The sequence below is a fragment of the Capra hircus genome, chromosome 23 (genome assembly GCF_001704415.2).
Source record: "Capra hircus breed San Clemente chromosome 23, ASM170441v1, whole genome shotgun sequence".
NCBI lineage: Eukaryota > Metazoa > Chordata > Mammalia > Artiodactyla > Bovidae > Capra > Capra hircus.
The window spans coordinates 22,240,786-22,268,724 of NC_030830.1; the positions used below are offsets into that span (position 1 = coordinate 22,240,786).

General features: G+C 51.5%; 5 protein-coding genes and 1 long non-coding RNA gene across 9 annotated transcripts; 3 read left to right on the forward strand and 3 right to left on the reverse strand.

Annotated features, from left to right (window-relative positions):
- On the reverse strand, positions 282-2,258 carry LOC108633514. Its single transcript, XR_001917128.1, has 2 exons — positions 2,198-2,258; positions 282-1,495 (listed from the first exon to the last, which is right to left on the reverse strand). It is a non-coding gene; the product is annotated as an uncharacterized LOC108633514 (long non-coding RNA).
- LTA (lymphotoxin alpha) lies at positions 1,489-3,896 on the forward strand. Of its 2 annotated transcripts, XM_018039177.1 has the most exons (4): positions 1,489-1,946; positions 2,335-2,442; positions 2,530-2,635; positions 2,847-3,896. In XM_018039177.1, exons 2-4 carry the CDS (start codon positions 2,344-2,346, stop codon positions 3,257-3,259), a joined length of 618 nt encoding a protein of 205 aa, XP_017894666.1. In that variant the 5' UTR covers positions 1,489-1,946; positions 2,335-2,343; the 3' UTR covers positions 3,260-3,896. The 2 variants fall into 2 exon arrangements, with proteins under 2 accessions (XP_017894666.1, XP_017894665.1); XM_018039176.1 differs by having other exon boundaries at positions 1,489-2,442.
- Positions 5,145-7,908, forward strand: TNF (tumor necrosis factor). 2 transcript variants are annotated; one of them, XM_005696606.3, is made up of 4 exons: positions 5,145-5,506; positions 6,089-6,134; positions 6,330-6,377; positions 6,683-7,908. In XM_005696606.3, the coding sequence occupies exons 1-4, from the start codon at positions 5,321-5,323 to the stop codon at positions 7,102-7,104; spliced, it is 702 nt and encodes a 233-aa protein (XP_005696663.2). In that variant the 5' UTR covers positions 5,145-5,320; the 3' UTR covers positions 7,105-7,908.
- Positions 9,920-12,849, reverse strand: LTB (lymphotoxin beta). 2 transcript variants are annotated; one of them, XM_005696604.3, is made up of 4 exons: positions 11,777-12,844; positions 11,303-11,354; positions 11,028-11,099; positions 9,920-10,563 (listed from the first exon to the last, which is right to left on the reverse strand). In XM_005696604.3, the coding sequence occupies exons 1-4, from the start codon at positions 11,936-11,938 to the stop codon at positions 10,109-10,111; spliced, it is 741 nt and encodes a 246-aa protein (XP_005696661.1). In that variant the 5' UTR covers positions 11,939-12,844; the 3' UTR covers positions 9,920-10,108. The 2 variants fall into 2 exon arrangements, with proteins under 2 accessions (XP_005696661.1, XP_017894667.1); XM_018039178.1 differs by lacking the exon at positions 11,303-11,354 and having other exon boundaries at positions 11,777-12,849.
- Positions 14,700-17,359, forward strand: LST1 (leukocyte specific transcript 1). Its single transcript, XM_005696603.3, has 4 exons — positions 14,700-14,837; positions 16,239-16,352; positions 16,589-16,611; positions 17,144-17,359. The coding sequence occupies exons 1-4, from the start codon at positions 14,741-14,743 to the stop codon at positions 17,285-17,287; spliced, it is 378 nt and encodes a 125-aa protein (XP_005696660.1). The 5' UTR covers positions 14,700-14,740; the 3' UTR covers positions 17,288-17,359.
- On the reverse strand, positions 17,965-20,494 carry NCR3 (natural cytotoxicity triggering receptor 3). The gene is given in 5 exon segments (XM_005696602.3): positions 17,965-18,078; positions 18,212-18,319; positions 18,486-18,830; positions 20,221-20,277; positions 20,407-20,494. Coding segments are annotated over 5 exon segments (642 nt in total). The 5' UTR covers positions 20,492-20,494; the 3' UTR covers positions 17,965-18,031.

Below are 27,939 nucleotides of genomic sequence, written 5' to 3' on the forward strand. Positions count from 1 at the left end.
CTTATGAAATGTGATTAAAATCATCTTTAGAAACGTTGCTGGTTTTTTTTGACCTGCAACCTACAAGCTAAGCGAAAACTCACTCGTGTTCAAGAATATTCATATCATCATTTTTCATACTAGCCCCAAGCTAGAAACAAACTGAATGCCCACCAACAGAAAAATGGATAAATGGAGTATATTCACACAGCATCACATCACAATGAAATAATTGCTACTGACACACAACTGTGCAGATGAATCTCACAAACATAACACAAGAGAAAAGAGCCAAACACAGGTGAGATGTCTGTGTGGTTTATTTATATGAAGTCCGGAAGTAGGAAGAACTGGGATTTTCCTGGTGGTCCAGTGGCTGGGACTCCAAGATCCCAGTTCACGGTGAGTGACTTCAATTCCTGGTCAGGCAGCTGGATCCCACATGCCACAACTGAAGGTTCCATGTGCTGTGACTAGGACCCATCACAGCTAAATAGATAAAAAAATTTTTTAAATAGGAAGAACTAATCTGTAGTTGTAGAGGTCAAAAAGTTGGTTGGTTATCTTTGGGAGGTTTGAACTGAGAGAGGGCATGAGAGAACCGTCTGGAGAAGGTTCTAAAAATATGTTGAACTGGATGGTGGCTGCATGGCTATAAACAGATGGAAAACTTCATCAGGCTGTCTACTTAGAAGTGCACCTCACTGTACCTGAGTTCCAGATCGACAGAAATGGGAAATCCTTAATGATTTTACAGCGGTGTACTGGGGATTCCCTCATGGCTCAGTGACAGAGAATCCACCTGCCAACACAGGATTCCGGGTCCAGGAGAATCCCAGCTGCCATGGAGCAACTGGGCCCGTGCACTACAGCTGCTGAGCCCGTGCTCTAGAGCCTGGGAGCCATGACTGCTGGAGCCCACGCGCCCTATAGCCGGTGCGTCGCAACAGAGAAGCCCGCACCCTGCAGCTAGAGGATAGCTCCCGTTCACCACAACTAGAGAAAAGTCCATAGAGCAACAAAGACTCAGTGCAGCCATAATGGAAGGAAGGAAGAAAATTATGAAAACAACACAATGTATTGGCTTTACAAATGCAGCTTCAAGACAGGCCATTTTGCTATCCCCCACCCCATCCTAGAACACCACCCTTGACCTCCACCTGTGTGGAATTCTGAAGCCTGCAGTGTAGAGCACTTGAGCAGTTGATGCTGGAATGTGTTTGTTTGGGGTTATATAAATCTGATCTTCCGAGCCCACCTAAGGTTGGGATGAGGTGGAGGGAGTCCTGCAGTAAGATGAGACCTCATCATACGTGAGTTCATAGCCTCATCCCTGAGTGGGATTTTCCAAACCAAGACACTTCTGAGAGCAGAACGGAGCTCCACGGATGTTTCCACCAGGACAACAGGCATAAATCAGGATGTCCCAGGTGGGAGGGTATATACTGGAACTTCTTGATATGAAACCCACCAGATGACCTGGAAAATACACAGACTGGGACAAGTTGACTTGAGTCTTTTGGGACAAAGACGTGGGGTACGAGAGGAGGAAACATGCACACAGAGAAGGCTGCAATCAGTCAAGGGTGCAGAGGTGTTACACAAAATCACTCTTCAGGGAACCGGGCCTCCAGCCCACGCCCTAGCAGCTCCCCTTCTCCTCTGAATTTACTGTCCCTTCTCTAGAACTCCTAAGCCTGACCCCGCTCCCTGGCCCTCCCAGCCCACGATTCCCCTGACCCCACTCCCTTTCCCAGAACTCAGTCGTCTGAGCCCCCAGCCTGCGGTTCTGTCCTAGGCCTCAGCCTTTCCTGCCTTCGACTGAAACAGCAGCATCTTCTAAGCCCTGGGGGCTTCCCCAGGCCCCAGCCCCGGCCTAGAACCCGCCCGCCGCCTGCCACGCTGCCACTGCCGCTTCCTCTATAAAGGGACCCAGGCGTCCGGGCCAAGGGGCCCCCGCACAGCAGGTGAGACTCTCCCAGCCCATCTCCTCAGGCTGCTGGGGCGGTGGACTCCTTCCCCGGGGGCGTTCAGTCCCTCCTCTCACACCCCAGCCCCTCCTGCACCTGCAGCTAGGGCCAGGGCCTTGGTGGGGCTGGTTTTGGTTGGTTCCCCTCTCTCTGACTCCATCTGTCAGTCTCTTTCTCTCTGTCTGTGTCTCAGGTCCTGAGCCCTTTCTGTTCCCCTCCTATCTGTCTCTCTGTCTCCCCCTGCTCACCTCGGGGTTTCCCTGATTGCATCTCGTCCCCTTCTCTGTCTGTCGCGCCGTGGGTCTCTCAGGGTGGCTGTCTCCACCGGCAGGAGGCCCGTCTTCCTCATCGCGCCCCGCCCCGCTCACTGTCTCTCTCCCTGCAGGTTCTCCCCATGACACCACCTGGACGTCTCTGCCTCCTGAGGGTGTGCAGCACCCCATCCCTCCTCCTCCTCCTGGGGCTGCTGCTGGCCCTGCCGCTGGAGGCCCAGGTGAGGCAGCAGGACCAGGGGGCACCGTTGGGGGCGGCCCAGCCCAACCCTGGGCCTTAAAGCCTGTCTGACTCTCTCCTCCCCTAGGGGCTCCGTGGCGTTGGCCTCACACCCTCAGCTGCAGAGCCTGCCCATCAGCAACTCCCGAAGCCCTTCACCCGTGGCACCCTCAAACCCGCCGCTCACCTTGTTGGTAAACATCCACCCGCCCTCCCGACAAGTAGCCCCCAGCCCTCCTCCTGCCCCTTTCAGAGACCCAATATCCACCCCCACCAGCTCACCCCTCTCCCACTCCCTCTGTCCTCCCAGCCATCCCCGGGAACTCAGTCCAGCACCTGTTGCCTCAGGGACTGAGACCACTGACCCCCAAGTCCTTGAGCATCATCCCCTCTGGCTCTTCCCAGGAGACCCCAGCACCCAGGACTCGCTGCGCTGGAGGGCAAACACGGACCGCGCCTTCCTCCGCCACGGCTTCTCACTCAGCAACAACTCCCTCCTGGTCCCCACCAGTGGCCTGTACTTCGTCTACTCCCAAGTGGTCTTCTCTGGGAAAGGCTGCTTCCCCAGGGCCACCCCCACTCCTCTCTACCTGGCCCATGAGGTCCAGCTCTTCTCCCCCCAGTATCCCTTCCATGTGCCTCTCCTCAGCGCTCAGAAGTCCGTGTGCCCAGGGCCACAGGGGCCGTGGGTGCGCTCGGTGTACCAGGGGGCTGTATTCCTGCTCACCCGGGGAGACCAGCTATCCACTCACACAGACGGCATCTCCCACCTGCTCCTCAGCCCCAGTAGTGTCTTCTTTGGAGCCTTCGCTCTGTAGAAACATCCAGAAAGAAACAAATAGGCTTCAAGGCCTTCTCCCCATTTTGCCTCCATTCTGACCACTTCAGGGGTCACCGCACCTCTCCTTTGACCATTCCAACAGTCTTGAGTCTTCTCCCCGCCCGGATCTCAGCACCTGGAGCTTCCAAAGAAGGAATTCTAGGCACACCAGGGGACCAGACCTCCCTGGACCACCCCAGATGCTCAGCCGAGGACTCCAAGCCTGCCTCGAAATGCCCACCCAGATCCCTTCCTTGGCCCTGCCCATCTAGGGGGCCTCGTCCTGGACATGGAGAGGGGAGCTGACACATGAGGGAGCTTGGGTAGATGACTAAAGGCAGGGAGGGGGGGGGCTTATTTATGAAGGGAAAACAATTAAATTATTTATTTATGGAGCATGGAGAGAAGGGAATAATAGCGAGACATCAGAAGAAAGAGCTAATACACCCAAGAGATGACAAGTGAGAGGGCGTGGGCACAAGGATGACCCAGTGGGAGAGAGAAAGCATGGCTCTGAGGGAACAAGGGGTTCTGGAAGGAAGTGAAAAGCTCTTAAGAGCCAGCTGCTGCTTACTGGACACCCCAAAGGGAGATGTCTGACCCTCAATGAAGCCAAATAAACTTTTTTCTGAAATGCTGTCTGCCTGTATGTCTACTGTGGAGGGGAGAATTCCCCAGATGTTTCTGAGGAATGGAGGGAGGACAGGAATCAGAGCGGCCTGAGGGGCTCTGGGGAAACGCTGTGGGCTCACGGGGTGGGGCAGCCAGCTCGCTGCAGAGGAACCAGAGGATAAGCTGAGAAGACAGAGGTAGGTCCAAGGTCTGGAGAAGCGGGGGTCGGGGTCCCCCTGAGGGATGGGGGTTACAGGAGGCTCCTAAGGAGCACTGACAACACTAAAGAGAGTTCAGGATGATGGGGGGAGCATGGGGCCCCCCTGGAAGACATGGCCATGCCAGGGCCCCGAGAAATGGGACAACCTCCAAGGCTGGGGGCTGGAGAACACCAGGAGCATTTCAGGAGACCTGGCCACACACACGGGGGCTCTCAAGGGCAGTGCTGTCTCCAGGAAAATGGAGGGAGCAGGGATTTTTTGGGGATACATGGCCACACACAGGGACTCTGAAGGGGGAGGGCTCTGTGCAAAAGTTGGGGAGTCACATTCCCTTGGAAACCAAGACTGAAACCAGCCTCAGAGGTTCAGTGAGTCCCTGGTCAGAGTGAAAGGAGAAGCCCAGCCGTGCTGGAGTTCATGAATTCCCAGCGTTACTTTCAGCCCCTGGGGCTGTCCCAGGCTTGGACCTGCCATCCGCCCCCAGTTCTTGCAGAGCCTCAAGCTTCCCTTTCTCCAGCTCCTCTCACCCCCCAGGGCCCCAAACACACATCTCAGGACCCAGCACAGCTTCCTCTGAGTTTTCTCTCCATGAAGGACTCAGCTTTATAAAGCCCCTCCCATTTCTAATTCTGCCCCTACATGAGTCCTGTCTGGAAATCAGAAGGAACAGACCACAGAACTCACTCCCACCCCCAAAGAAATGGAAACAGTGGGAGCTGGGGGGCAGAGGGGAAATGGGTCCAGCCCTCAGAGTCCCATGTTTACAGCAGTAACTGGCCTAGCGAAGCCCACTCAGAATCCTAGTGGGGGAGTGTAGGAAGTATCCTTGATGCCTGGGTGTCCCCAACTTTCCAAACCCCCCGCCTCCGCTATGGAGAAGAAACCGAGACAGAAGGTGCAGGGCCCGCTACCGCTTCCTCCAGATGAGCTCATGGGTTTCTCCACCAAGGAAGTTTTCCGCTGGTTGAATGAGAGCCTTTCCCCGCCCTCTTCTCACCCGACAGCGTATAAATGCAGCTGTTTGCACACCCAGCCAACAGAAGCTCCCAGAGCGGGGACACCAGGGGACCAGCCAAGAGAGAGACAAGCAGCTGCAGAACCCCCTGGAGATAACCTCCCAGACAACACACCCCCGAGAGACAGCCAGGCAACTTGCTCTCTCATACACCCTGCCACAAGGCTCTCCTGTCTCCCGTCTGGACTTGGATCCTTCTGAAAAAGACAGCATGAGCACCAAAAGCATGATCCGGGATGTGGAGCTGGCAGAGGAGGTGCTCTCCAAGAAAGCAGGGGGCCCCCAGGGCTCCAGAAGTTGCTGGTGCCTCAGCCTCTTCTCCTTCCTCCTGGTTGCAGGAGCCACCACGCTCTTCTGCCTGCTGCACTTCGGGGTAATCGGCCCCCAGAGGGAAGAGGTGAGTCTCTGGCCAGCCTTGGCTCATTCTCCCACCCAGAGAGAAATGAGAGAGAAAGAGGGTGAGAGATGGGGTGGGGAAAGAGGTATGCTGATGGGGAAGAATGGGGAGGAAAGTAGTGGAGAAAGATGGGGAGGCAGGAGGAGACATGGACAGAGTGGAGGGAGAAAGGGAGAAAGACAGAGAAATAAGACCCTTGGCACGTGGGGGATGCCCTCTAAATATTTGTTGGACGAATGAGTAAGCAGACATACAGACATAAAGAGAGATGTGTAGACAGATAAGGGGTGTGAGTGGAAAGATAGAGATTCAAAACAAGTGATCTGGATGAAGATGATGAGACAGAAAGAGGTACAGACAATATGAAAGAGAGATAAGGAAAGATGAAGCTAAGCGTGTCTGGCACGTGGAAGGAACTCAATGAAAGAGCTGTTAAATGGATGAATGAATGAAAAAAATGGATGAATGGAGAGAGAAGACAAGACCCATCTGGGCAGAGAGTACAAGCTAGAGAAGCAGCCAGCAGTTTCTCCTTCAGGGGTGACTTGCTCTAACACTCATCCTCCTTTTTCTCCCCAGCAGTCCCCAGCTGGCCCCTCCTTCAACAGGCCTCTGGTTCAGACACTCAGTAAGTGTCTCCACAACCTCTTTTCTAATTCTGGACTTGGGGGGGTTGGTGTGGGTGGGGTTCAGTCCAGGGATGGAAGCAGTAGGGGAAATTAAGGGTTTGGGATCTGAGCGGGGGCCGGGGAGAAGGAATGGAGGTTAAAGTATGGGATATTCTCTGGGAAGCTTACCTTTTCCTTTCCTCTTTCCTCCTCAGGGTCATCTTCTCAAGCCTCAAGTAACAAGCCGGTAGCCCACGTTGTAGGTAAGAGTTCTGAGGATGTATCTGGGGCATGAAGAAGCAGAGAGACAGGGCGGGGTAGGATTGGGGGGCTGAATCCAGACTGAGACAGTGTGAGAAGGATTCACGAGCTCAAGGGGAGGGCGGAGGATACTTAGAACTTGAGGGGGCTACTCAGAACCTCATGGCCAGATGGGATGTGGGAACACAGACTGAGGGGACAGGAACCGGATGTGGGGGGTGGGCAGAACTCGAGGGCCAGGATGTGGAGAGTAGAACTGACAGGGTCGCACTGACTCACCCCTCCCTTTTCTTCCCCCTCCCTCCAGCCAACATCAGCGCTCCGGGGCAGCTCCGGTGGGGGGACTCGTATGCCAATGCCCTCAAGGCCAACGGCGTGGAACTGAAAGACAACCAGCTGGTGGTGCCCACTGACGGGCTTTACCTCATCTACTCGCAGGTCCTCTTCAGGGGCCACGGCTGCCCTTCCACCCCCTTGTTCCTCACCCACACCATCAGCCGCATTGCAGTCTCCTACCAGACCAAGGTCAACATCCTCTCTGCCATCAAGAGCCCTTGCCACAGGGAGACCCCAGAGGGGGCTGAGGCCAAGCCCTGGTACGAACCCATCTACCAGGGAGGGGTCTTCCAGCTGGAGAAGGGAGATCGCCTCAGTGCTGAGATCAACCTGCCGGAATACCTGGACTATGCTGAGTCTGGGCAGGTCTACTTTGGGATCATCGCCCTGTGAGGGCGCAGGACATGCATCCTCTCCCACCTTATTATTTACCTTATTATTTACTCCTTCAGACCCTCCTCATCCCCTTCTGGTTTAGAAAGGGAATTAGGGGCTCAGGGCTGGGCTCCAAGCGTCCAACTTTAAACAACAGCTGCACTTAGAAATTAGGGATGTAGGGAAGTGAGGCCTGGACAACGGGCCACCAACCACCATCAAGGACTGGAACTGGAGCTTCCAGAACTCCCTCGGGTCCACAAGTTTGGGTTCCCGGATGCAACCTGGGACACCCAGAATGTGAGGGCCAGGGTTCTTAGCGGAACACTTCACAACGTTCCTTGAGAAGATCTCACCTAGAACTTGACACGGGTGGGCTTCAACTCTCCCTTCCTGCCAATGTTTCCAGATTCCCCTGAGGTGGGAAGCCCAGCTCCAGCCCCACTGGGCCAACTCCCTCTGTTTATGTTTGCACTTATGATTATTTATTATTTATTTATTATTTATTTATTTACTAATGAATGTATTTATTCAGGAGGTCAAGGTGTCCTGGGAGACACAAACTAAGGGCTGCCTTGGCTCAGATGTGTTTTCTGTGAAAACGGAGCTGAACTGCAGGTTGCTCCCACCATGCCTCCTGGCCTTTGTGCCTCCTTTTGCTTATGTTTTTTAAAAAATATTTATGTGATCAAGTTGTCTAAATGATGCTGATTTGGTGACTGATTCGTCGCTACATCACTGAACCTCCGCTCCCCAGGGGAGTCATGCCTGTAACCGCCCTACTGGTCAGTGGCGAGAAATAAAGTGTCCTGAGAAAAGAAACATGCCTCTGTCTGGAAATTAATTCTTCATGGGCCTGTTCTTGGGGGTGAAGTGAAGTGAAGTCGCTCAGTCGTGCCTGACTCTTTGCGACCCCATGGACAGTAGCCTGCACCAAGCTCCTCCACCCATGGGATTTTCTAGGCAAGAGTACTGGAGTGGCTTGCTGTTTCCTTCTCCAGGGAATCTTCCTGACCCAGGGATTGAACCCAGGGCTCCCGCATTGTAGACAGACGCTTTACCATCTGAGCCACCAGGGAAGTCCTCTTGGGGGTGAGAGGCTGCTAAGCGAAATTCTTCTCCACAGGGCTTAAGATCCCTGGACCTTACTCCTTGGACTTCTGGGGCTCAAGAGATCCTACCTAAGACAAAGCCCAGCTGAATATACCCCTACCCCAAGAAAGGAACTTGAACTTAATTACCTCTCCCTCAGGACATGGGAATTTCCAACTCTGGGAATTCCTATCCAGGCGGGGCAAATCCTGCTCAGGTGAGATTTCCGGCTGTTGTGGCCTGAGAGAAAGAGCCGGGGAGCGGCCAAATTCTCAGGTACCTGAATCACAGCCAAGGGACTTTCAGACAGTTGGGCAACTGGGCTCTTGAAGCTCCTGCTCCCGGCCCTCCCTCTGCCAATCCAGTCTTAACTGTGCAACTGAACTGGACCTCGGTCTACCAAAGGTTCAGTATCAGTCACCGAACCTCATCTATCAAAGAGAAGTAGGGACCCCCACCACACGTGGGGCCACACGAGGAACATGAACAAAAGACCTAAACGACACCGGAGCGCCTCACGGAGGGCTCTGTGCATTCTGGCTTTCTCCCTTTGTCCGGGCCCCAGTCTTCTACCCGCTTCCATCTCTCAGTGGATGGAAGTGAAGAGGAGGAAGATTAAAACACAAAGAAAGAAACAAAAACAAAGAATAAGATGTAGGTGAAGGAACACCCTGCTCCCCCCATGCCAGCTTGGTCTCCCTGATTTTTGGTGAATGATGAGAAGGACATGAGATGGGTGAAGTGGAAAGAGAAATGCATTCTGACCCTCCAGGAAGCCTCTTCCGGACACAGAGTCAAAGACAAATATGGAGTCAGAAATAAAGACTCAGAGAGTGGGACCCCTTGCTGGGCTTTCCTTCTTGCTAGGGTTGCCAGGCAAGGGGAAAAACCACGCGGTGTGCCGCAGAGGTGGGGTGACCCACTGGGGTAACCTAGATAGAGCTTTGGCTCCTCCTCCATCTCCTCCAGCCCCAGGCTGAAAGTCAGTCATGGAGCGAGGGGCCTGGTGTTGCTCACCCTGAGGCCCCCACACTTGCCCACTCATGGAAAAGGAACCTGAAGTGTGAATGAGTGGTGAGGATGTGCCATCTCTCCCTGGACAGGGCCAGGTGGCATCAGTTTTTCTTCCTCTCCCTCCTCTCCAGGTTCTCCCTGGTGTCCTCAGGCACCATGCCCCACCCCCCGCCCCCGCAGGCCCCGCATCTCCCTTTCTCCATCACCCTCCCAACTCCCTCCTTCGGCCTCCTCCCTTTACCTCATCCTTCTCCACCACCCACCCACCCACTCCTGCTCCCCCAGCTGTGGCTCTTGACTGCGGCTAACTGGGCAGCTAGCAGAGAAGTGCTGACCTCCTCAGTGCTTCACTATCAGCCCTATTCAGGTTTACTCTGCCGACTGGGCCATTCTGAATGGTGCTTGCCTTCCCCTGCAATGACCCCACCACTACTGAGATGGACCCAAGAGAAAAGAGTGCAGTGCTGAGTCTGGGGGGACCATGTGGCCTTGAGAATCAGGGTGCTGGGAGATGCTTTGGCATTTGTGGAGGGCCCTTTCCTCCAAATGGGCTAATATCGGGGAAAAGTCATTCAGAGGCAAGGGTGGGTGGGACCCACAGATCCCCCACCCCAGGGAACAGAGGCCATGCCAAGTACTATGAATTGTTTCAAGCAACCAGAAAAATAAGGAGAAAATTTAACCCACACTTGTGTACCTACCCTGAATGAAGACACCTTAGCATCTCTGCGTTTGTATTGGCAACATTGAAGTTTACATTCTTTATTTTCATCTGGCTCAAAAATCAGTTTCCAAACAGTCATCTACATTTTCCCCACAGCCATGGGGTCCCCGGTGTCTGGGTCCCCAGTAACTGGGCTGCGTCATTCACATACTCTCATCAGGCAGTAGCTGTTCTTAGGGATGCAGCTAGCCCTCACCCCACCATCACCGCCCCGAAGAAGGTCTTTCCCCTCCTGTAGTCCACCATGTCGGGGTGACTGATATTGACGTACACCCTCTCGCCCCTCCGGAGCTGCACCAGGCCACCGAACCCCACGCTCGTGTACCAGAGGGGCCCATAGTCGTGCCTCCTGGCGGGGTCCGAGACAGGTGTCACGGTCTCCGCGCCCTCCAGCAGCAGCTCGGGGGTCCCCGATCCATAGGCGCCCCCCGCCCGGTACAGCCGGCTGAGCAGCGTGACCGAGCGGTCCGGGGGCTCCACGGCGGGAGGGGGCGCCCGGCCCCGGTAGCCGACGTGACAGTAGAGGTAATAGAGGCCGTCCTGCGGGAGGGCCAGCCCTTCCGCACCCGAGAACAGCGTCCCGCTGCTCAGAAACGCCTCTTCTTTCTTCGCCTCCCAGCCTAGCCCCTGCCCCGTGGTCCAAGCGCCTGCAGAGAAACGGGCCCGTCGGCTCTCTCGGAAATCAGATCCTGAAAGGAGTGATCCAGGCCGGGGGCTTCTGGGAGGGTGGGTATGGGGGACACTGGGGGCTTTTAACCCTCTGCAGGAGCCCAGCTGGGTAGGGGAGCGGGCTGATGGCGCTCTCCTGCAATGAGTACGAGTTGGGCTTGAGGGCACCTGGGTGTGCGGTGCCGAATGCTGAGGTGGGGCGATCCAGGCCGGGTTTTCCCTCCTCCCTGGAGTGGGGCGGGGAAGCAACAGGCTAGGATGCTGGTGGAGTGGAAGGGTGGGCGAGATAGCTGCAGTCAAGTGGGTGGGCAAGGGAGCACCGCAGTGACAGAGCAAAGGGACTCTAACCGTGGGTGAGCAGAACTGACACCCCTGGACCCTTCAGGAAGGTGAGGTCCTTACCAATGAGATGGGGTCCTTATCAGTGAGATGGGATCCTTACCAATGAGATGGGCAGCTGGGAGCCTAGGGCTGAGATCAGTTTCTGAGTCCTCCTCGGGCAGCTCTCCGGACTCTGGAACGGGTAGGAAGAGTCCACAGTTGGGGGCAGGGCGGCCACCCACGCATGGTCACCCCCAGAGGACAAGGTGCCAGGGCCCAGGGATGGGGCATCTGGATTCCTGGAGGAAGAGAGTATCTGGGGATGCAGATGGTTGGGAGCTGGGAGTCCCTGAGGGGCAGAGCCAGGGGAGGGAAGGTAAAATGGTGGGCTCTTACCAAATCGCTGATGGGCAGGTGCCTGGGCGCCTGGGTCAGCAGTCCCTGTTACCTGAGAGGGTGGGGTCACAGCGCCCAGATTTCCCTCTTAACTGATGCCAACCACCAGCCCTCCCATTCCCAGCATAGATCCAAGCTCCAGACTTGGGGTTTCTCCCACGAGCCCCAGCCTCCACACACACCTCCCTGGAATGGAGAGCAAGCGAGGTGGCTGTACTTGAGCAGAGAGACAGAGGCCCTAGTATGTCTTGGGAGGAGGAGAAGAGACATACAGATGACCAGGAGGGGGCTTGGTGACACCGGGACACAATAGCATCACACGAACATGAAAAGAGGACCAGCAAAGAGACAGACAAGACATCCCCACACGGGGGACAGCCAAGCCAGCTGAGCAGGATAAGGCAAGGGGCATAGCCAGAGGTGAGTGAGCATTGGCAATAGCCGGCCCGTGGAGGGTTTACTGTAGCCACTCACCAATCCTCCCTGCTCCTGGGGCACCAAGGCCAGCACAGCCACAACAGTGATGGGCACGGCCAGCAGGAGGGTCACCAGGGAAGTGACTCCTGCCACAGCCAGCAGCAGGCATCCTTTCCTCTGGGGCCTCCTACCCCGGCCCTCCAGCCCCCGTTCCCCCATGGAGACTGAGCTAGGGCCCGGGCAGGGGGGCTTTCATACCTCAGGGGTGGGGCCACCCTCTCCCCAAAGACCCATACACCTGGCTGGGACTTTCCGCACACCCCTCACCCTGCTTCCTGTTTACCCAGAGCTGGGCTGAGGCAGCTGGATGCCTGGGTTCTCTGAACTGGGGAAGGAGTCAGAGGTGAAGAGACAGGCTTTCAGGGTAGAGCTGGAGGGGGACTGAGAGATCTTCTGACTCAGTGGGAAGGAAAACTGACTGAGGCCCTGGGAGGGAAGCTGGCTTGCTGTAAGTCGGGCAGCTACAGTGAGAACACACAGATTGCTCCAGATTGCCAGTGGGGTCTGCAATCTTCTGTACCCCAGAGGTGGGTGCTAAGGGGAAAGGTGTATCCACACCCCTGAGACCAAGGGCAAGAACTGGAGTCTTCAGGGATGGGTGTCTGGGTCCCTAAGAAGAACTTGTCCCCATGCTTGTCCTCTTCCCATTCCCTTGCTCCCTCCAACACCCCAGACCTGGGTGAGAAAGACAGAGTTAAGCCAGTCCATGGTAGTGGCAGCTGAAGAGGTCCTCAGCCTCACCACAGACTCTTAACTCACTGATGAGGGATGGAAATAGAGCATCACTTTCCTTGTTACTCAGTGTAGACAGGAGTGCGATGAGCACCCACCCACAAAGAGCTTTGCAGTCTAGGATGAGCTGCATGCTGACTAAGTGTTAAGTGAAGAAAGGACAGAAGAATGAATGAGTAAGCAAAAGAAAGCAGTAAGGACAAAATGAATGGTGTAGGAGACAGAGCAGCAGGAGATGAAGGGAAGAAAGACCAGGTCAAGGGAGTTGGAAGTGGTCCCAGATCATTTCCCTTTCTTGATGTCTCTGTGGGTTCCGTTCAGTTCAGTTCAGTCACTCAGTCATGTCCAACTCTTTGCGACCCTGTGGACTGCAGCATGCCAGGCTTCCCTGTCCATCACCAACTTCTGGAGCTTGCTCAAACTCATGTCCAACGAGTCGGTGATGCCATCCAACCATCTCGTTCTCTGTCATCTCCTTCTTCTGCCTTCAATCTTTCCCAGCATCAGGGTCTTTTCCAAGGAGTCAGTTCTTCACATCAGCTTCAGCATCAGTCCTTCCAATGAATATTCAGGACTGATTTCCTTAGGATGGACTGGTTGGATCTCCTTGCAGTCCAAGGGACGCTCAAGAGTCTTCTCCAACACCACAGTTCAAAAGCATCAATTCTTTGGCACTCGGCTTTCTTTATGGTCCAACTCTCACATCCATACATGACTACTGGAAAAACCATAGCTTTGACTAGACTGACCTTTGTCAGCAAAAGTCCTCTGTGTGTTCAGATAATAATAATAATAACATAGCTTTTATATATATATGTATCATTTGGTATGTGCCTGTCACTGATCTACACACTTTATATACAAGAATGCTTTTTCGGGGGGAAACACGATGCACAACATACAGGATCCTAGTTCCCCAACCAGAGATGGAACCCGTGCACCCTGCAATGGAAGCACGACTTCTTAACCACTGGACTGCTAGGGAAGTCCTATATAATAATGCTTTTAATCCTGATAAACACTCTAAGAGGAAACTGAGGCACAGAGAGGTTAAATAACTTCTATAAGGTCACACAGGAGTGGCAGAGTCAGGATTTGAACCCAGGTAGTCTGGCTCTATACCGTTAACCACAAGACAGTTTAAAAACTGAGTGCTGACTTCAGATTTGTCCATTTCAGGGTATGTAAATCTTGCCTTCCTCACCAACCCTCTAAAAAAGAAATGGGGAAACAAATACTGAACTCGAGTCAATGATAAGCATAGTAAAGGGTTTAGAGGTAAAATGTACTGATGTCTGCAACTTTGAAAAACATCAAAAAATGAGATGGATTGATAAGATATGTGATAGAGCAAATATATGGAAGAATATTAATTGTAGAATCTAGATGGTAGGAACAGGTTCATTGCATAGTTCCTTCACATTTTTTCTATTTGAACATTTTAATAATAAAACATTAAAAAAAAATATTGGCCTACTGTCCTGCATGGGGAACACTGTGGATGGGGGGAGGGAAAGAAGTAGCAGAAAGCTTCTGAATTTGGAGAAGGAAATGCAAATGCTTATGGGCCCAGGTACCACGTGAGCTCCCCCGTCTTCACCTTCCTCAAGGACGAGGTGTGCCATCCTCCAGCATCCATCTCCCTCTCCTTCATCCAGGTCTCTGTCCAGAAGGCCTTCGACTACTTTCCTTACTTACTTTTGCGCTCAACATCAGAACGCTGCTCCCTGCAGGAAATCCACCTGGGTTGCCTACACCTCCTTTCCCAGCACCAGCTTGTTGTCAACTTTCTGTCTTAGGTCTACCAGCAGTGCTCATGTGGATCTAGTCTGGCCGTCTCTGACTCTCCTGTTGTTCATCTGTCAATCAAGTGCCCTGTTAGATTCAGCTCCAGAATACCAGGAGAGTTACCCAAATCCACCAGCACTCCCAGTTTGTCTTGGGAGCTGGGGGTGTATGTCCACACATACCAGGATCATGGCTCTCAGGGACCCAGTATAACTGGGAAAAGTGAATCAGGACAGGCATCTAGAAGGTACATGATCACTGACGACTTGCAGGATCAATAGGAGGGCTGGGGTGGAAGGGAATGACAGACTGAGTTACAGTCCTGGGAGTCTGAAAGGAAAAGACGTTGTAACCCCAACCCTCAGAGCCTAACTTCCTCTCCCAGTCATGCTGGGGAGGAACCCAGGCTGGGGGAGAAGTTAAACCAGGGGAGGGGCAGGAATGTCTGAGGCGGCAACACCACTCCAGGGCGGCAACACCACTCCAGGGCAGCTCCAGCCAGTCTGCAGTCTGTTCATCTGCAGGCCACAGGCTCTGGGTAAGCTGGGACCCTCCAGGGGGAAACTCAGGGAGAGGACAGTCATACCCCAGAGTGAGGTGAGTCTAAGATAAGGGAAGGGAAAATACAGTTTTGAGGTTCCCTGGGCCCTGGAGGACTCCTCTGTCCAGCCTCTGTCTTTGCTCCTCAAAGAAGTGTAAACCATCCTCTTCTGCCCCCGCTTCCCAGAATGGCCTCCTCAGGCCCTCCTCTCCACCTGTGTTTCTGCTCCCCACCCGCCACCCCTACACATCCCAGGAATCCTCTTGAAACCAGGTCGGTCTCAGTTTCCACACACTGGTCAGTGCATCTGGCTCTGGGTGAAGACAGCAGCCCCCGCTTTGCCCTCAAACAGGAACCAGTGGTTGTAAGACAGGAAGTGCCTTAGGGGAAGTTATGGGCCCCAGACACTTCTCCATGCCCCACTTTAGCCCCAGCAATATCTGCTCAAGGGGAGCGGCTCTCCACACCAGCCAAGCTGGGGCCCCCTTTTCCTGAGTTACTCTGCCAGGTGGTGCTAGACACCGCCCTCCCTATTTTTCTGCCAGGCCTCGGCTCCTCCCTCAGCCCCCTCATCAGAACCTAGAGCTACCTGATGCTGGAAAGTCTTCTATGAGCCAGCTCATCAGCTTAGGGTAGGGGAAAGGTGGTAGGCTCTGGAGCTGGACAGAGCTGGCCTTGAACCCCAACTCTGCCTCTTCTGGGCTGGATGTCCTTGTCAAGATCCAGCCTCGAGTCTCAGGTCCTTCACCCGGGAATGGGCACCATAGTACCCTATATTGTTATGCGGATTAGCAGTGACAAACAGAAAGTGCCCCGTTCAGGGTTAATACAGAGCTAAGGCTCCTCGGCTTGGGAAACTATTGTAACAGAGACACCGGAGTTTACGGATGAGGAACTTGGGGCACATGATTCACCCCAGGCCATTTAGCCTGGAAGAGCTGTGTGAGGTTTCCCAACCTACAGGCTAGTCTTCAGTGCTGAAAGCATGGGGGAAATGGCAAGGTAACCCTCTGCAAGGGGTGGGGAGGGGGGTGGGGTGCACAAGGAGCAGTGGGTGAAAAGTGGCCTGTGCGGTTCGTGGGTAGGTGGCCAGGGCCTCTTGGGACCAACCAGTGCTGGGGGGCAACAGACCTCATGGGGAGGCCCAGAGATGGCAGGGGTGGCGGTGGTAAGCTTCTGGAGGGTGAATGGTCTTGGGAGCGAGTGAGGTAACTGGTGAGGGATGGCCACCTATGGTAAGAAGTGAGTCAACACAGTCTGGGGTGAAGAATCTCTGGGAGAATTTTTTTTGTCTCTAAAACTATTAGAGGGAGAAGCTGAGATTCACAACAGATGAGGGGGATGGAGTGAAGTGAAGCGAAAAAAGGTCCCTCTAATATTTACCCCTTTTCCCTGCAGGAATGCTGTGGGAAGATATGAAGAATTGTTACCTATTTGGGGGCGTAGGGCTGGGGGTGCTCCTTCTGCTTGTGGTCGTTCTGGCCATCTGCCTGTGTCGGCTCCACAGGAGAGGTGAGCCCCACCCGCACCTCCCTCATGCCCCCTCTGTGAGGAAGGAGGCAGAAGTCAGATGGAGCAGGGCGGAGAGAGTCCAGAGAGAGAGGCCGTGGCTTTGGCCGTGGGAACCCCAGGGAGGTTGGCAAGTGAGGAAACACCTGGTGGGGGTGGGGAGAGTGAGTGAGCAGGGCTGGGAGGTGGCACCAGGGGGGCGGGGGCACGGCCAAGCTGAGCTTCTTCTTTCCTTCCAGTGAGGAGGCTGGAGAGAAGCTGGGTGAGTCTGGGGGCAGGGGAGAGGGTGATGGGGCAACAAGACGGGGTGGAGTTGGGGGAGCAAAAGACAGAAACAGGAGCATGAGGGAGACAGGAAATAAGAGAAACAGAAAGAGGGAAATAAGGGATGAGAAAAAGAGAGGAAAGGAAAGGTGTGGAGATGGAAAGAGGGAATAAGACAAAGGAGAGAGGGGGGAAGAAATGAGGGAGATTGGAGACGAGTGAGGCAGAGAAGTCAGAGGGAGAATGAGAGACACAGGGAAAATGAGAGAAACCAAGAGAAAAAGGAAGAGAAGGAGATTAAGCGGGATGAAGTGGGAGAAAATGAGAGAGTGAGAGAGACGTGAAGAGGAAAGGACAAGACAGACTAAAAGAGAGATGAAGAGAGAGCTATGGATGAGCACAAAGAGAGGCAATGAGGTAAAAAGAAAAGAAGTGGCAGTGGGAGCAGGGAGTGGCAGAACTTAGGGAGGGGGTGGACAGGGCAGGGAGGCTCCTGGGGACCCTGTCAGTGCCCTCTGCCCGGGCCCCAGGTCCAGGCCTCAAAACAGGAGCTCCACTACGCGTCCTTGCTGAGGCTGCCTGAACGGGAGGGACCTGATGTCCGAGAAAGGGAAGGCAACAAGGAGGACCCCAGCGGGGACTATGCCTGCATTGCCAAGAACAAACCCACCTGAATATCTGCAGATGCCCCTCCCCCAACCCACAGCCATCCTGTGGTTCACCCAGTAAAGACCATGGTCTTGCCACCCTCTGTGTCTCAGGCTTCTTCATCTATTTCAAGCCCCAGCTCCACAGGGCCAAGGTCAAAACCGAAATTAGTGGGACTTCCCTGGCTGTCCAGTGCTTAAGGCTCTGGACACTTCCACTGCAGGGAGCGCAGGTTCGATCCCTGGTCAGGGAACTAAGATCCCACCTGCCGAGCGGCCAAAAATAATAATAAAGTGGCCTTTCTTAAAAACAAAACAGAATCCTAAGCGATTTACCCTCCCACTCATTCTGGGATCAGGTAGGGGAATTCACCGGGTGAGGAAGGGTGTTTGGGGACCCAAGCTCCCCTGAAGCTCAGAGAAGAGTATTTGCCTGTGGGCCATTGACCAAGTGGGACCAGTCATGTCAGATACTCTGCTCTTCTCAGGACAAAAGGCCTTAGCCTCCTGGGCAGGAAGGAGAGGTGTGCTGAGTCCCAGGATGGTGGTGGGAGGGGGCAGGATTACTAGAAAGCTCCCTCCTTGGGCCCTTCCAGGCCAGATTTAGTAGCAGGAGGTAAGAGTTGGGAGAATCCAGAATGAGACACACTGGAGCATTTGGAGATAGAGCAGGAAATACACAAGACTCATAAGAAGGATGATGGTGGGGTAGAGAGGAATTTATTAGGGTCTCTTGAAGAACTTGGGATCACTGGGGTCTGGAATCACTCATCAGAGGCCATCCAAGGAGTGACAGGGTGTTCCCTTGTGACAGTGGCCTGGAGGAGAGGCCACAGGAATTGCTCAGTGCTGCAGCCCTCCTCCTCTTTGTTGGTCTCTATGTCTGCCGGCTCCAGGCTTTTCACTTGCCCTCCCATCTCCACACCCATGTGTCCCAGCTCCAACACTCACATTTGCCCTGGTAATACATGCTGCTGCCCATAAACACCGAGAGAAAGCTGAAGGCATACAATCCAGCCCGAAGGAGGAGCACTGTGCCAGCCGCTAGCTGAGCAGATCCTGCATGTTGCGATGGGGGGAAAAGGGGGAGAAGGGCTCAGGAGAGGAGGCCCTGGGTAGAAGGGTGCAGTGGCTCAGGGAGGGCAGCAGCCCTTGGGGAGGGACTCTCCAGTATCAGGGAGGGTGGGGCCTCCAGTCAAGGGAACATGGCTTTCTGGCACCTCACCTTCCTCCACCACCAGCAGGGTCCCATTCCCTGTTCCGACACCCAGGCCCAGCACCTCCACCCTGCACACGTAGACTCCGGTGTCACGGCCTCAGGTGTCCCAGATGTGCAGCTCAGCCTGGTGGTCACAGAGGAAGCGGGAAGAGGGGAGAGGGGCCAGGCGGCCCTGGAACTCGGCGGTCTCATTCCTCACCTCCATTCCTGGGGCCACTCTGTCCCGGTACCATGTGACAGAACCAATGGCCAAACTCCCTTGGCTGGCACTGAAGGAACAGGGCAGGAAGGCAGGGGACCCCTCTTGGGTACGGACTTCAGGGAGCTGGGACACCCAGAGAACACAAGATCCTTGGGGCAGAGAGAAGACCCAGAGGAGTGCCTTCGCAGTTACTCCAGAGAGAAAGACCTGACAGCTTGTGGTAGAATGTCCCCACTGTACCCCCACCCCCAGAGGGTTCCCAGGGACAAGCACTTTAGATGTCCCATTAAACCCTTTTTACCAATCTAATTGCTTATTAAATAGTTTTTCAAATTATTTCTCATACCAACTCTCACCCTCTCCCATCATTCTCTAGCTCCGTCCACTAGTAACATTTTGCTGAAATTTAACTTGTCAGAGTTAAAGTGAAGCTCATTAATGAATGTGGCTGCCTAGTTTACTAATATCATTAATTATATTATGCCAGGTATTATTTTAGTACTAATAGCATTCCGCACCATTACTACTGTTTTTTTTTGTTGTTGTTGTTGTTAAAGATCATTAAGCAAATCTTCAGGTGAAGCTGTGGCTATAATTGACAGGGATCCCTATTGAATTCATCTAAATCGATGAATTATATCAACTATTGAAATTCTTGATTAAATTCTCTAGTTAATGAAATTTACCACTCATTCTTTTGTTTCAGTGATTCTCAAGCTTGAGAGTTCATTGGAAACATCTGGAGTGTTTGTTAAACCAGGTTCCCAGGCCCCACTCCTGGAATATTTTATTCTGTGGTTTTGAATAAAATATTTGAATTTGCCCTAGGTCCCTGCTGATGCTGAAGCTGTAGGTCTGGAGTCCACACTGCATTTAGTTAATGAGTAGATCAGATAATTAAAATCAGTTTCATTAAGAAACTTAACTTAGAGTTAATTAAATCCCTAAACTCCTAATTATATCTAAACCCTAGATAATAAGCCTAGTTTAATAAGCTTATTAAACTCATCGAATTAAAACTGACCCCTTAAAAAAATCTGACCCCTTCCTTCAAGCCCTTTTTACTGGTTCTTTAGACTTTATCTTGTTAGGAAGGTGGCTGGGAAGAAAAAGGCTTCCCTGGTGGCTCAGATGGTTAAAAATCTGCCTGCAATGTGGAAGACTCATGTTCAATCCTCAGGTCGGGAAGATCCCCTGAAGAAGGGCATGGCAACCCTCTCCAGTATTCTTGCCTGGAGAATCCCATGGACAGAGGAGCCTGGCGGGCTGCAGGCCATGGAGTCACGCAAAGAGTAGAACACAACTGAGCAACTAACTTTCACTGGGAAGAAGAGCTCTGGTGTGGAAGCTGGGGAATGACTCTCCCAGCAGGTGATATGGAGGGGACTGCAAACTGGAGGAGTGCACTGGGTTTCAGCTTTACAGAGGGACCCCCTGCTTTCAGCCCCCACCCAGTCTGCTCCCCCTATGTCCAGCCTCCCCCATCCTTCCTCCTCCCAGGCCCACACCCCTCAGGTTCCTGGGAGAAAGCCCTGTCACCTGGATGAATGGTGATAAAGATGAACAGCAGCATCCGGGCCATGTCGGAGGGTGTTCCTGTTGATGAGGGACACGAGCAGTGAGGTCTGGGTGAAGGAAAATGACCCACTACTTGTGACCAGGCCTTTGGTCATTGGAGGGGGGTGGGGAGCTTCCTATGACACACAGGACTCACACATCACTTACCAAGGACCTTAACTCCCTGGGACCTCAGGCATCGAACGCATCCCTCCCTGAGGAAAGAGGATGCTGCTGACGGTGATATCTGCATTGCTAGGAGGAGGGGGCAGAGTGGGGGCGGTTGCATAAGTGGTTGAGGGGAAGGGTGTGGCTTAGATGGCTGGTAATGCTTAGGTAGGTGGGTGGACGGGTGAGATCAGGATGTGGTTCCCCCATCTTCTAAGGTTCAAGAAGACTAACCCTTTACCAAGAATAAGCCTTCAAGAGCTTTTCTGAGCCCAGAGCTAACCCACTTCCCCTCCCCTTGGCTCAACAGCACCCAGGTCCACCCCCATTCATTCCCTCCCCTCAAGTTAGGGCCCTCTGCCAGGGCTGCTCAAGAAATTCTGTAAATGAGAGGATTAGCAGAAGTCAGCTGACTGGTGGCGGCGGCTGCAGTGAGTTGCCAGGGGCTTTGTCTAGAAGCTGTATTTGCACAGCAATCACCCTGTTTTGCTGGTAGCTCAGATGGTAAAGAGTCTGCCTGCAATGCAGGAGACCTGGGTTTGATCTCTGGGTCAGGAAGATCCCCTGGAGAAGGAAATGGCAACCCATTCCAGTATTCTTGCCGGGAAAATGACATGGACGGAGGAGCCTGGTGGGCAACACTTCATGGGGTCACAGAGAGTCGGACACAACTGAGCGACTAACACACACACTGTTTCACTTAGGCTGTGTTGACTTGGGTAGAGCTGATGGAGAAGTTTGGATTCATTCAGATTCAAATCTCCATTAAAGGAATATACTTCTCAAAGAGGTCCACTTGACCAAGTGTGTTCTACACAGATTTAGGTAAAGTCACTCATCTTTATTATTTTATTGATTCGTTAGCTAACATTTCTTGAGAAATTACAAGGTGCCCCCACTATGGGAAATGCAGTTTTTACAGACACAAAGGAAAGGAGACACACTGTGGGACTTCCCTGGTGGTACAGTGGGTAGGAATCTGCCTGTCGATGCAGAGGACAAGGGTTCAATCCCTGGTCCGGGAAGGTTGCACCTGCTGCAGAGCAACTACTCTAGAGCCTCCTCACTGCAACTACTGAACCCAGGTGCTGCAGCAACTGAAGGCCACATGCCTGGACCCTGTGCTTTACAATGAGAGAAGCCACTTCAATGAGAAGTCTGCACACCGCAACCAGACTAGCCTTTGCTCTCCACAAATAGAGAGAACCCTCGCACAGCAACGAAGACCCACACAGCCAAGATTACTTAATTATTTTTTAAAAAGACAGTTTGTGTTACACACAGGTCCAAAGTTACACAGGGATTAGTACAAGTGTGCCACACACTTTTGTACATGTATAAGCCACCTACATGAGATAACACAACACATAGGAAAGAAAGATGACATATACAAATGCGGGGTGAAATCTGCCCAGCCCTCACCGCATATTTTCTCTGTGACTCCTTTTATAGCGGTCCATATTCTTTCTTTCTGACCAAGTTTCTTGCTGTTTCGCAGCACACTCACGGATCATGCCGTTCTCCATCTTCCACAGCAGTGATCTGGAGCTTTTTTTTTTTTTTTTGATAAGTTGTAATTTTATAGTTAAGAATGCTGACTTGGAGTCAGGCTGTGGTCAAAATGCCAGCTCCCCTACAAACTAGTTACCTAATTGTGGACAAATTATTGAACCTCTCTGAACCACCTGACAACCACAGGTACCTCACACTCTGGGAAGGACTGACTCAGCCATTCAGTGAGTGGAGTGGCAGCCTCTTCAGGGCCATCTAACCAGTGGGTGTGGAGACATAGCAAGGCAAGGACCGCCCCCTGGTGGCCACAGAGCATGGGGCGGCCTGAGGCCCCACTACACGGCTCTTCACAGCTGGGCCTTAATTGTTGCTTTCCCTCTGTTCCATACCTTGCCTTGTCCTGTCAATAACCCATCCTCACACCCAAAGGGTGAATGTGGAGCAAACAGTCTCTTCCACTCAACTGTGAGAATCCCATGGTTTGGGAAAGAAGGGAAGTTCACCCCAGCGGAGTGGGGGTGAGGGGCTGGAATGGGCAACTGGCCTGAAGATAAAACTCCATAATTCACAGACTCGATCACATGGCACTACTCCATGTCTCAGGGCAATGAGGCTTAGAAGTCAAGGCAACATAAACGGGAATCATGGTTCCACTACTTACACATCTGTAAAATAGGAGTAGCTTTTGTCGGTTTCCAGACCCCACTGTAGCGGAGGGTCAGTGTATGTTATGCTAGCCTTTATCTCCCTCCCAGTCCTGGGAGAGAATGACCAGTGGTACTGCTGGGCCTGAACTCAAAGGTGTTTTGCTCTTTCCACCTCTTTTTGCTACCTAAGATTTCCAATACCCCAAAATGTTGTGGATTCTGAAGACAGGACTTGGCTTGTTTTAAAGACCATCTAGAATAAATCCTGATGTATGTGTGGATTCAAGGACCCTTTTCAATAAATCTGAGAGCCTCTAAAGAACTTTAACCTTTGCTAATTAGATAAGCAAACTCAAGGATGGAATTTTTCTTTCTTTAATAATTTTACTTTTGGCTGTGCTGGGTCTTCGTTGCTTTCTGCAGGCTTTCTCTGGTTGCAGCAAGCAGTGGTTACACTATGTTGCAGTGTGCAGGCTTCTCATTGCGGTGGCTTTTCTTGTTTCAGAGCACAGATTCTAGGAGCATGGGCTTCAGTAGTTGTGGCTCGTGGGCCCTAGAGTTCGCGGCTCAGTAGTTGTGGGGCATGGGCTTAGTTGCTCACAGCATGTGGGATCTTCCCAGACCAAGGATCGCACCTGTGTCTCCTCCATTGCAAAGCAGATTCTTATCCACTAAGGGAGTCTTTGAAAGCAATTTTTCAAAAGAAACTTTTACCAGCTACTCGAGAAGAAAGGTAAGAAGTATGAATAAAAAAAGTTGTGAAATGGATGTATACACATCTCTTGTTTGATAAATCTGAGAGTGCTCTGCCTTGAGGGTGGTCAGGGCCAATAAACTCCCAACTTAGAACAGGAAAAGAGGTGAAAAACCAGAAGAGCTTCTGGAATCATAGCACAAGTGACCCCATCTCACCTAGTGTTTCCTCCTCTAAGTGTTGGCAAGGGTGAGATATGGGTAACTTCTCCAGTCAGTCAGTTCAGTTCAGTTCAGTCACTCAGTTGTGTCTGACTCTTTGCAACCCCATGGACTGCAGCATGCCAGGCCTCCCTGTCCATCACCAACTCCCAGGATTTACTCAAACTCATGTCCATTGAGTCGGTAATACTATCCAACCACCTCATTCTCTGTTGTCCCCTTCTCCTCCTGCCTTCAATCTTTCCTAGCATCAGGGTCTTTTCAAATGAGTCAGTTGTTCGCATCAAGTGGCCAAAGTATTGGAGTTTCAGCTTCAACATCAGTCCTTCTAATGAATATTCAAGACTGATTTCCTTTAGGATGGACTGGTTGAATCTCCTTGCAGTCCAAGGGACTCTCAAGAGTCTTCTCCAACACCATAGTTCAAAAGCATCAATTCTTTAGCACTCAGCTTTCTTTATAGTCCAACTCTCACATCCATACATGACCACTGGAAAAACCATAGCCTTGACTAGATGGACCTTTGTTGGCAAAGTAATGTCTCTGCTTTTTAATATGCTGTCTAGGTTGGTCATAACTTTTCTTCCAAGGAGTAAGCAATTTTAATTTCATGGCTGTGATCACCATCTGCAGTGATTTTAGAGCCCAAAAGAATAAAGTCTGCCACTGTTTCCACTGTTTCCCCATCTATTTCCCATGAAGTGATGGGACTGATGCCATATCTTAGTTTTCTGAATGCTGAGCTTTAAGCCAACTTTTTCACTCTCCTCTTTCACTTTCATCAAGAGGCTCTTTAGTTCTTCACTTTCTGCCATAAGTGTGGTATCATCTGCATGTCTGAGGTTATTGATATTTCTCCCGGCAATCTTGATTCCAGCTTGTGCTTCTTCTAGCCCAGCGTTTCTCATGCTGTACTCTGCATATAAGTTAAATAAGCAATCTACAGCCTTAACGTACTCCTTTTCCTATTTGGAACCAGTCTGTTGTTCCATGCCGTTTCAACTTCTCCAGTCAAGTCCTTATAAATATTTTTTACTAATTAATGGCTCCCAGGTTATACTCTCAATCTCTGACGATGACTTCTCAGAGGTCCACCCCACCTTTGGCCTTAAAAAAAAAAAAAAATTTACTTGGCTGTACCAGGTCTTAGTTGTGGCATCTTTCAGTTGTGGCTCATAGGATCTTTAGTTGAGGTGTGTGGGATCTAGTTCCATGACCAGGGATCCTACTTGAGCCCCTGCATTGGGAGTATAGAGTCTTAGCCACTGGACCACCAGGGAAGTCTCTTGCCTCTTCTTCTCGCTGTCATGGTCCAACTCCCTCAGATTCACCAAGAGCAGGCCCCTGGCTCTCCAGCTTTCTATTTCAACCTCTGCCATCTCTCTAGAAGACTTAATGGCCATGTATATGATATTTTTATATACAGATATAAATATATAAAGTTGAGTTCAGCCGCTCAGTCTTGTCCTACTCTCTGCAACCCCATGTACTGCAGCACACCAGGCTTCCCTGTCCACCACCAACTCCTCAGTTCAGTTCAGTTCAGTCGCTCAGTCGTGTCCGACTCTTTGTGACCCCATGAATCGCAGCACGCCAGGCCTCCCTGTCCATCACCAACTCCCAGAGTCCACCAACTCCTACAGCTTGTTTTTTCACCTCTTTTCCTGTTCTAAGTTGGGAGTTTATTGGCCCTGACCACCCTCAAGACAGACCACTGTCAGATTTATCAAACCAGAGATATCTGTACATCCATTCCACAACTTTTTTATTCCTACTTCTTGCCTTTCTTCTTGAGTAGCTGGTAAAGGTTTCTTTTGAAAAAATTCCATCCAAGGACTTCTCTGGTGGATAAGAATCTGCTTTGCAATGGAGAAGACATGGGTGCGATCCCTGGTCTGGGAAGATCCCACATGCTGTGGAGCAACTAAGCCCATGCACCACAACCACTGAGCCCCAAACTCCACCACCCGTGAGCCGCAAACACAGTAAAGTACATAGATCTTAAGTGTAGAGATAGATGACCTCTGGCAAAGACACGCGCCCATGTACAGAGCACTGCAACTGGTATACAGATCATTTCCATCACCCCAGAAAATTCTCCTATGCCCCTCTTTCGTCAATTCTTTTCCTCTCCCAGAAGCAACTACCGATTTATACCCCTATAGATTAGTTTAGTCTGTTCTTTTTTAAAAACAAAACAAAACAAAACAACAATATTTGCTGATTAGGCTGCGTCAAGTCTTCGCCATGTCATGCCGGATCTTTCTGCGGCAGCACACAGACTCTCTAGTTGTGGTGCACCCGCTCAGTAGTTGCTGATGGAGGGCTCCAGAGCACATGGGCTTCAGTAGTTGCAGCATACAGGCTTAGGTGCTCCAAGGCATGTGGGGTCTTAGTTCCCCGACCAGGGATCGATCCTGAGTCCCCTGCATTTCGAGGCAAATTCTTAACCACTGGGCTACCAGGGGAGTCCCAGTTTAATCTGTTCTTGAACTTCATACAAAAGGAACCATATAGCGTACACTCATGTATCCGGGTTCTTCCATTCTGCATAATGCCTGTGAGATTCATCTGTTTTGATCCAGGTACACCAGTGGTTTGTTCCTTTTTGTTGCTGAGTGGTATTTCATTTCTGGATGTATCACAGCTTGCTTATCCATTCACTTGATGATGTATTCGGTTATTTCTATCTGTTGGATATTATGCATATATCTCCTGTGAACATTCTTGCACATAACTTGCCAATTATTTTTCAATACACCAATTTCACAGGTGCTTTGCCTTGTCTACTCCAGCTACCACCTTGACTCTGTGTGACCTATACCTCGGATCTTTTCTCCATCTTACCTCTTCTTTCTCAAGGACACAAAAGCAACCAGACCTGAGTCCCTCCCAGCTCCTGAACCCGCCACACGTGCTTTCACACCATTCTCCTTTTGGTAGACTTTTGGGTTGTTTCTCCTACTTTCATTCAACTAACTGAGCATCTACCATGGGCTTACCCAGGCAGTTCTCTCAAGATGCTTCCCTGGTGGCTCAGATGGTAAAGAATCTGCCTGCAATTTGCGAGACCAGGGTTTGATCCCTGGTTTAGGAAAATCCCTTGGAGAAAGGAATGGCACAGCCACAGTTTTAACTAATGCTATTCTCAACCTGTATCTCCATCTCAATCTGCAACCTTTGTCTCAGGCCTTTTTCTGAAATCTGAGTCCAGAATATCCAACTGCCCTCTAGGCATCTCCCCCAGAATGTTCCACAGGCATTTCAAAATCATCAATGTCCACCCAAACTGGGTCAGCCTTCTACATTCCCCACCTCAGTGAATGAAAACACAATCTACCCAGACATTCAAAGCAAAATCCTGGGACTTGTCCTATGCTGCCTTCTCCTTCCGTTATTCCATCCAAACAACACCCAAGTGCTAACCACTCTGCCTCTGGGATATCTAAGGGTCTTTCTCTGTCTCTTGGTTCTCACTTCTAACTAAGGCCCTCATCATCTCAAGATGAAACTAGGACATTGCTTCTCTGATGGTCAGTGGGTTTCTTCTCAATATCCATTCCATGCCTCCCTGAGTATCAAGGCTCATCCATCTATTCAACTATGCCTTTACTAAGTGCCTTCCATGTGCTAGGCACCCTATCTTTATCCTCCCCGATCTTGCTCTCACCTCTATCCTTGTCTCTCATACGTCTCTGTCCACAAGTCTTTTCTGTCTCACCATCTTTATTAATATCACTAGTGTCTTCCCTATCTCCCTACCTACATGCTGCATCTCCTTCTGCTTTCCCGTCTTTCTCCACATTGTCCCTCTCCATCAGAACACCTCTTTCCCCTACTCCGTCTCTCACCCTCTTTCTCCCTGATTTCCCTTTGAGTGGGAGAATGAGTTAAGGATGGCAAAGTGCTCACCTTTCCTTCTGGGGCTGATCACCCCACCCCTACCACCCCCACTGAGAAGCCTTTCCTAACTCTGCCACTTAGCTGGCTGGGACCACTTCTGGGTGCCCGAAGACTCTTGTGCAAGGATTCTTTTTTTTTTTTTTTAATGAATATTAGAGGAAGGCTTTAACCTACATCTGTCAGAAACTGATAAATAAGCACATAATTACTAAAGACATGAAAGAGTGAAAACAGACAATTAACAAGCTTGATCGAATGGGACTGCATAGAATATTAGAATAATTAGAAAATATCCATTATTTTCAGGTACACAGATAGATGTTAAAAAAAAGAATCAAAATCATTTAGAACACAGTTCCTGACCAACATCCACAACAACATAAAATAATAACAAAGAATATTTATCATGGGCTTGGAAAATTTACAACTGCATTTCTGGGACTTCCCTGGTGGTCCAGGGGTTAAGACTTCACCTTCCAGCGCAGGGGGTGTGGGACCAGTCTCTGGCCAGGGAGCTTAGACCCCACGTGCCTCGTGGCCAAAAACCCAATAAAGC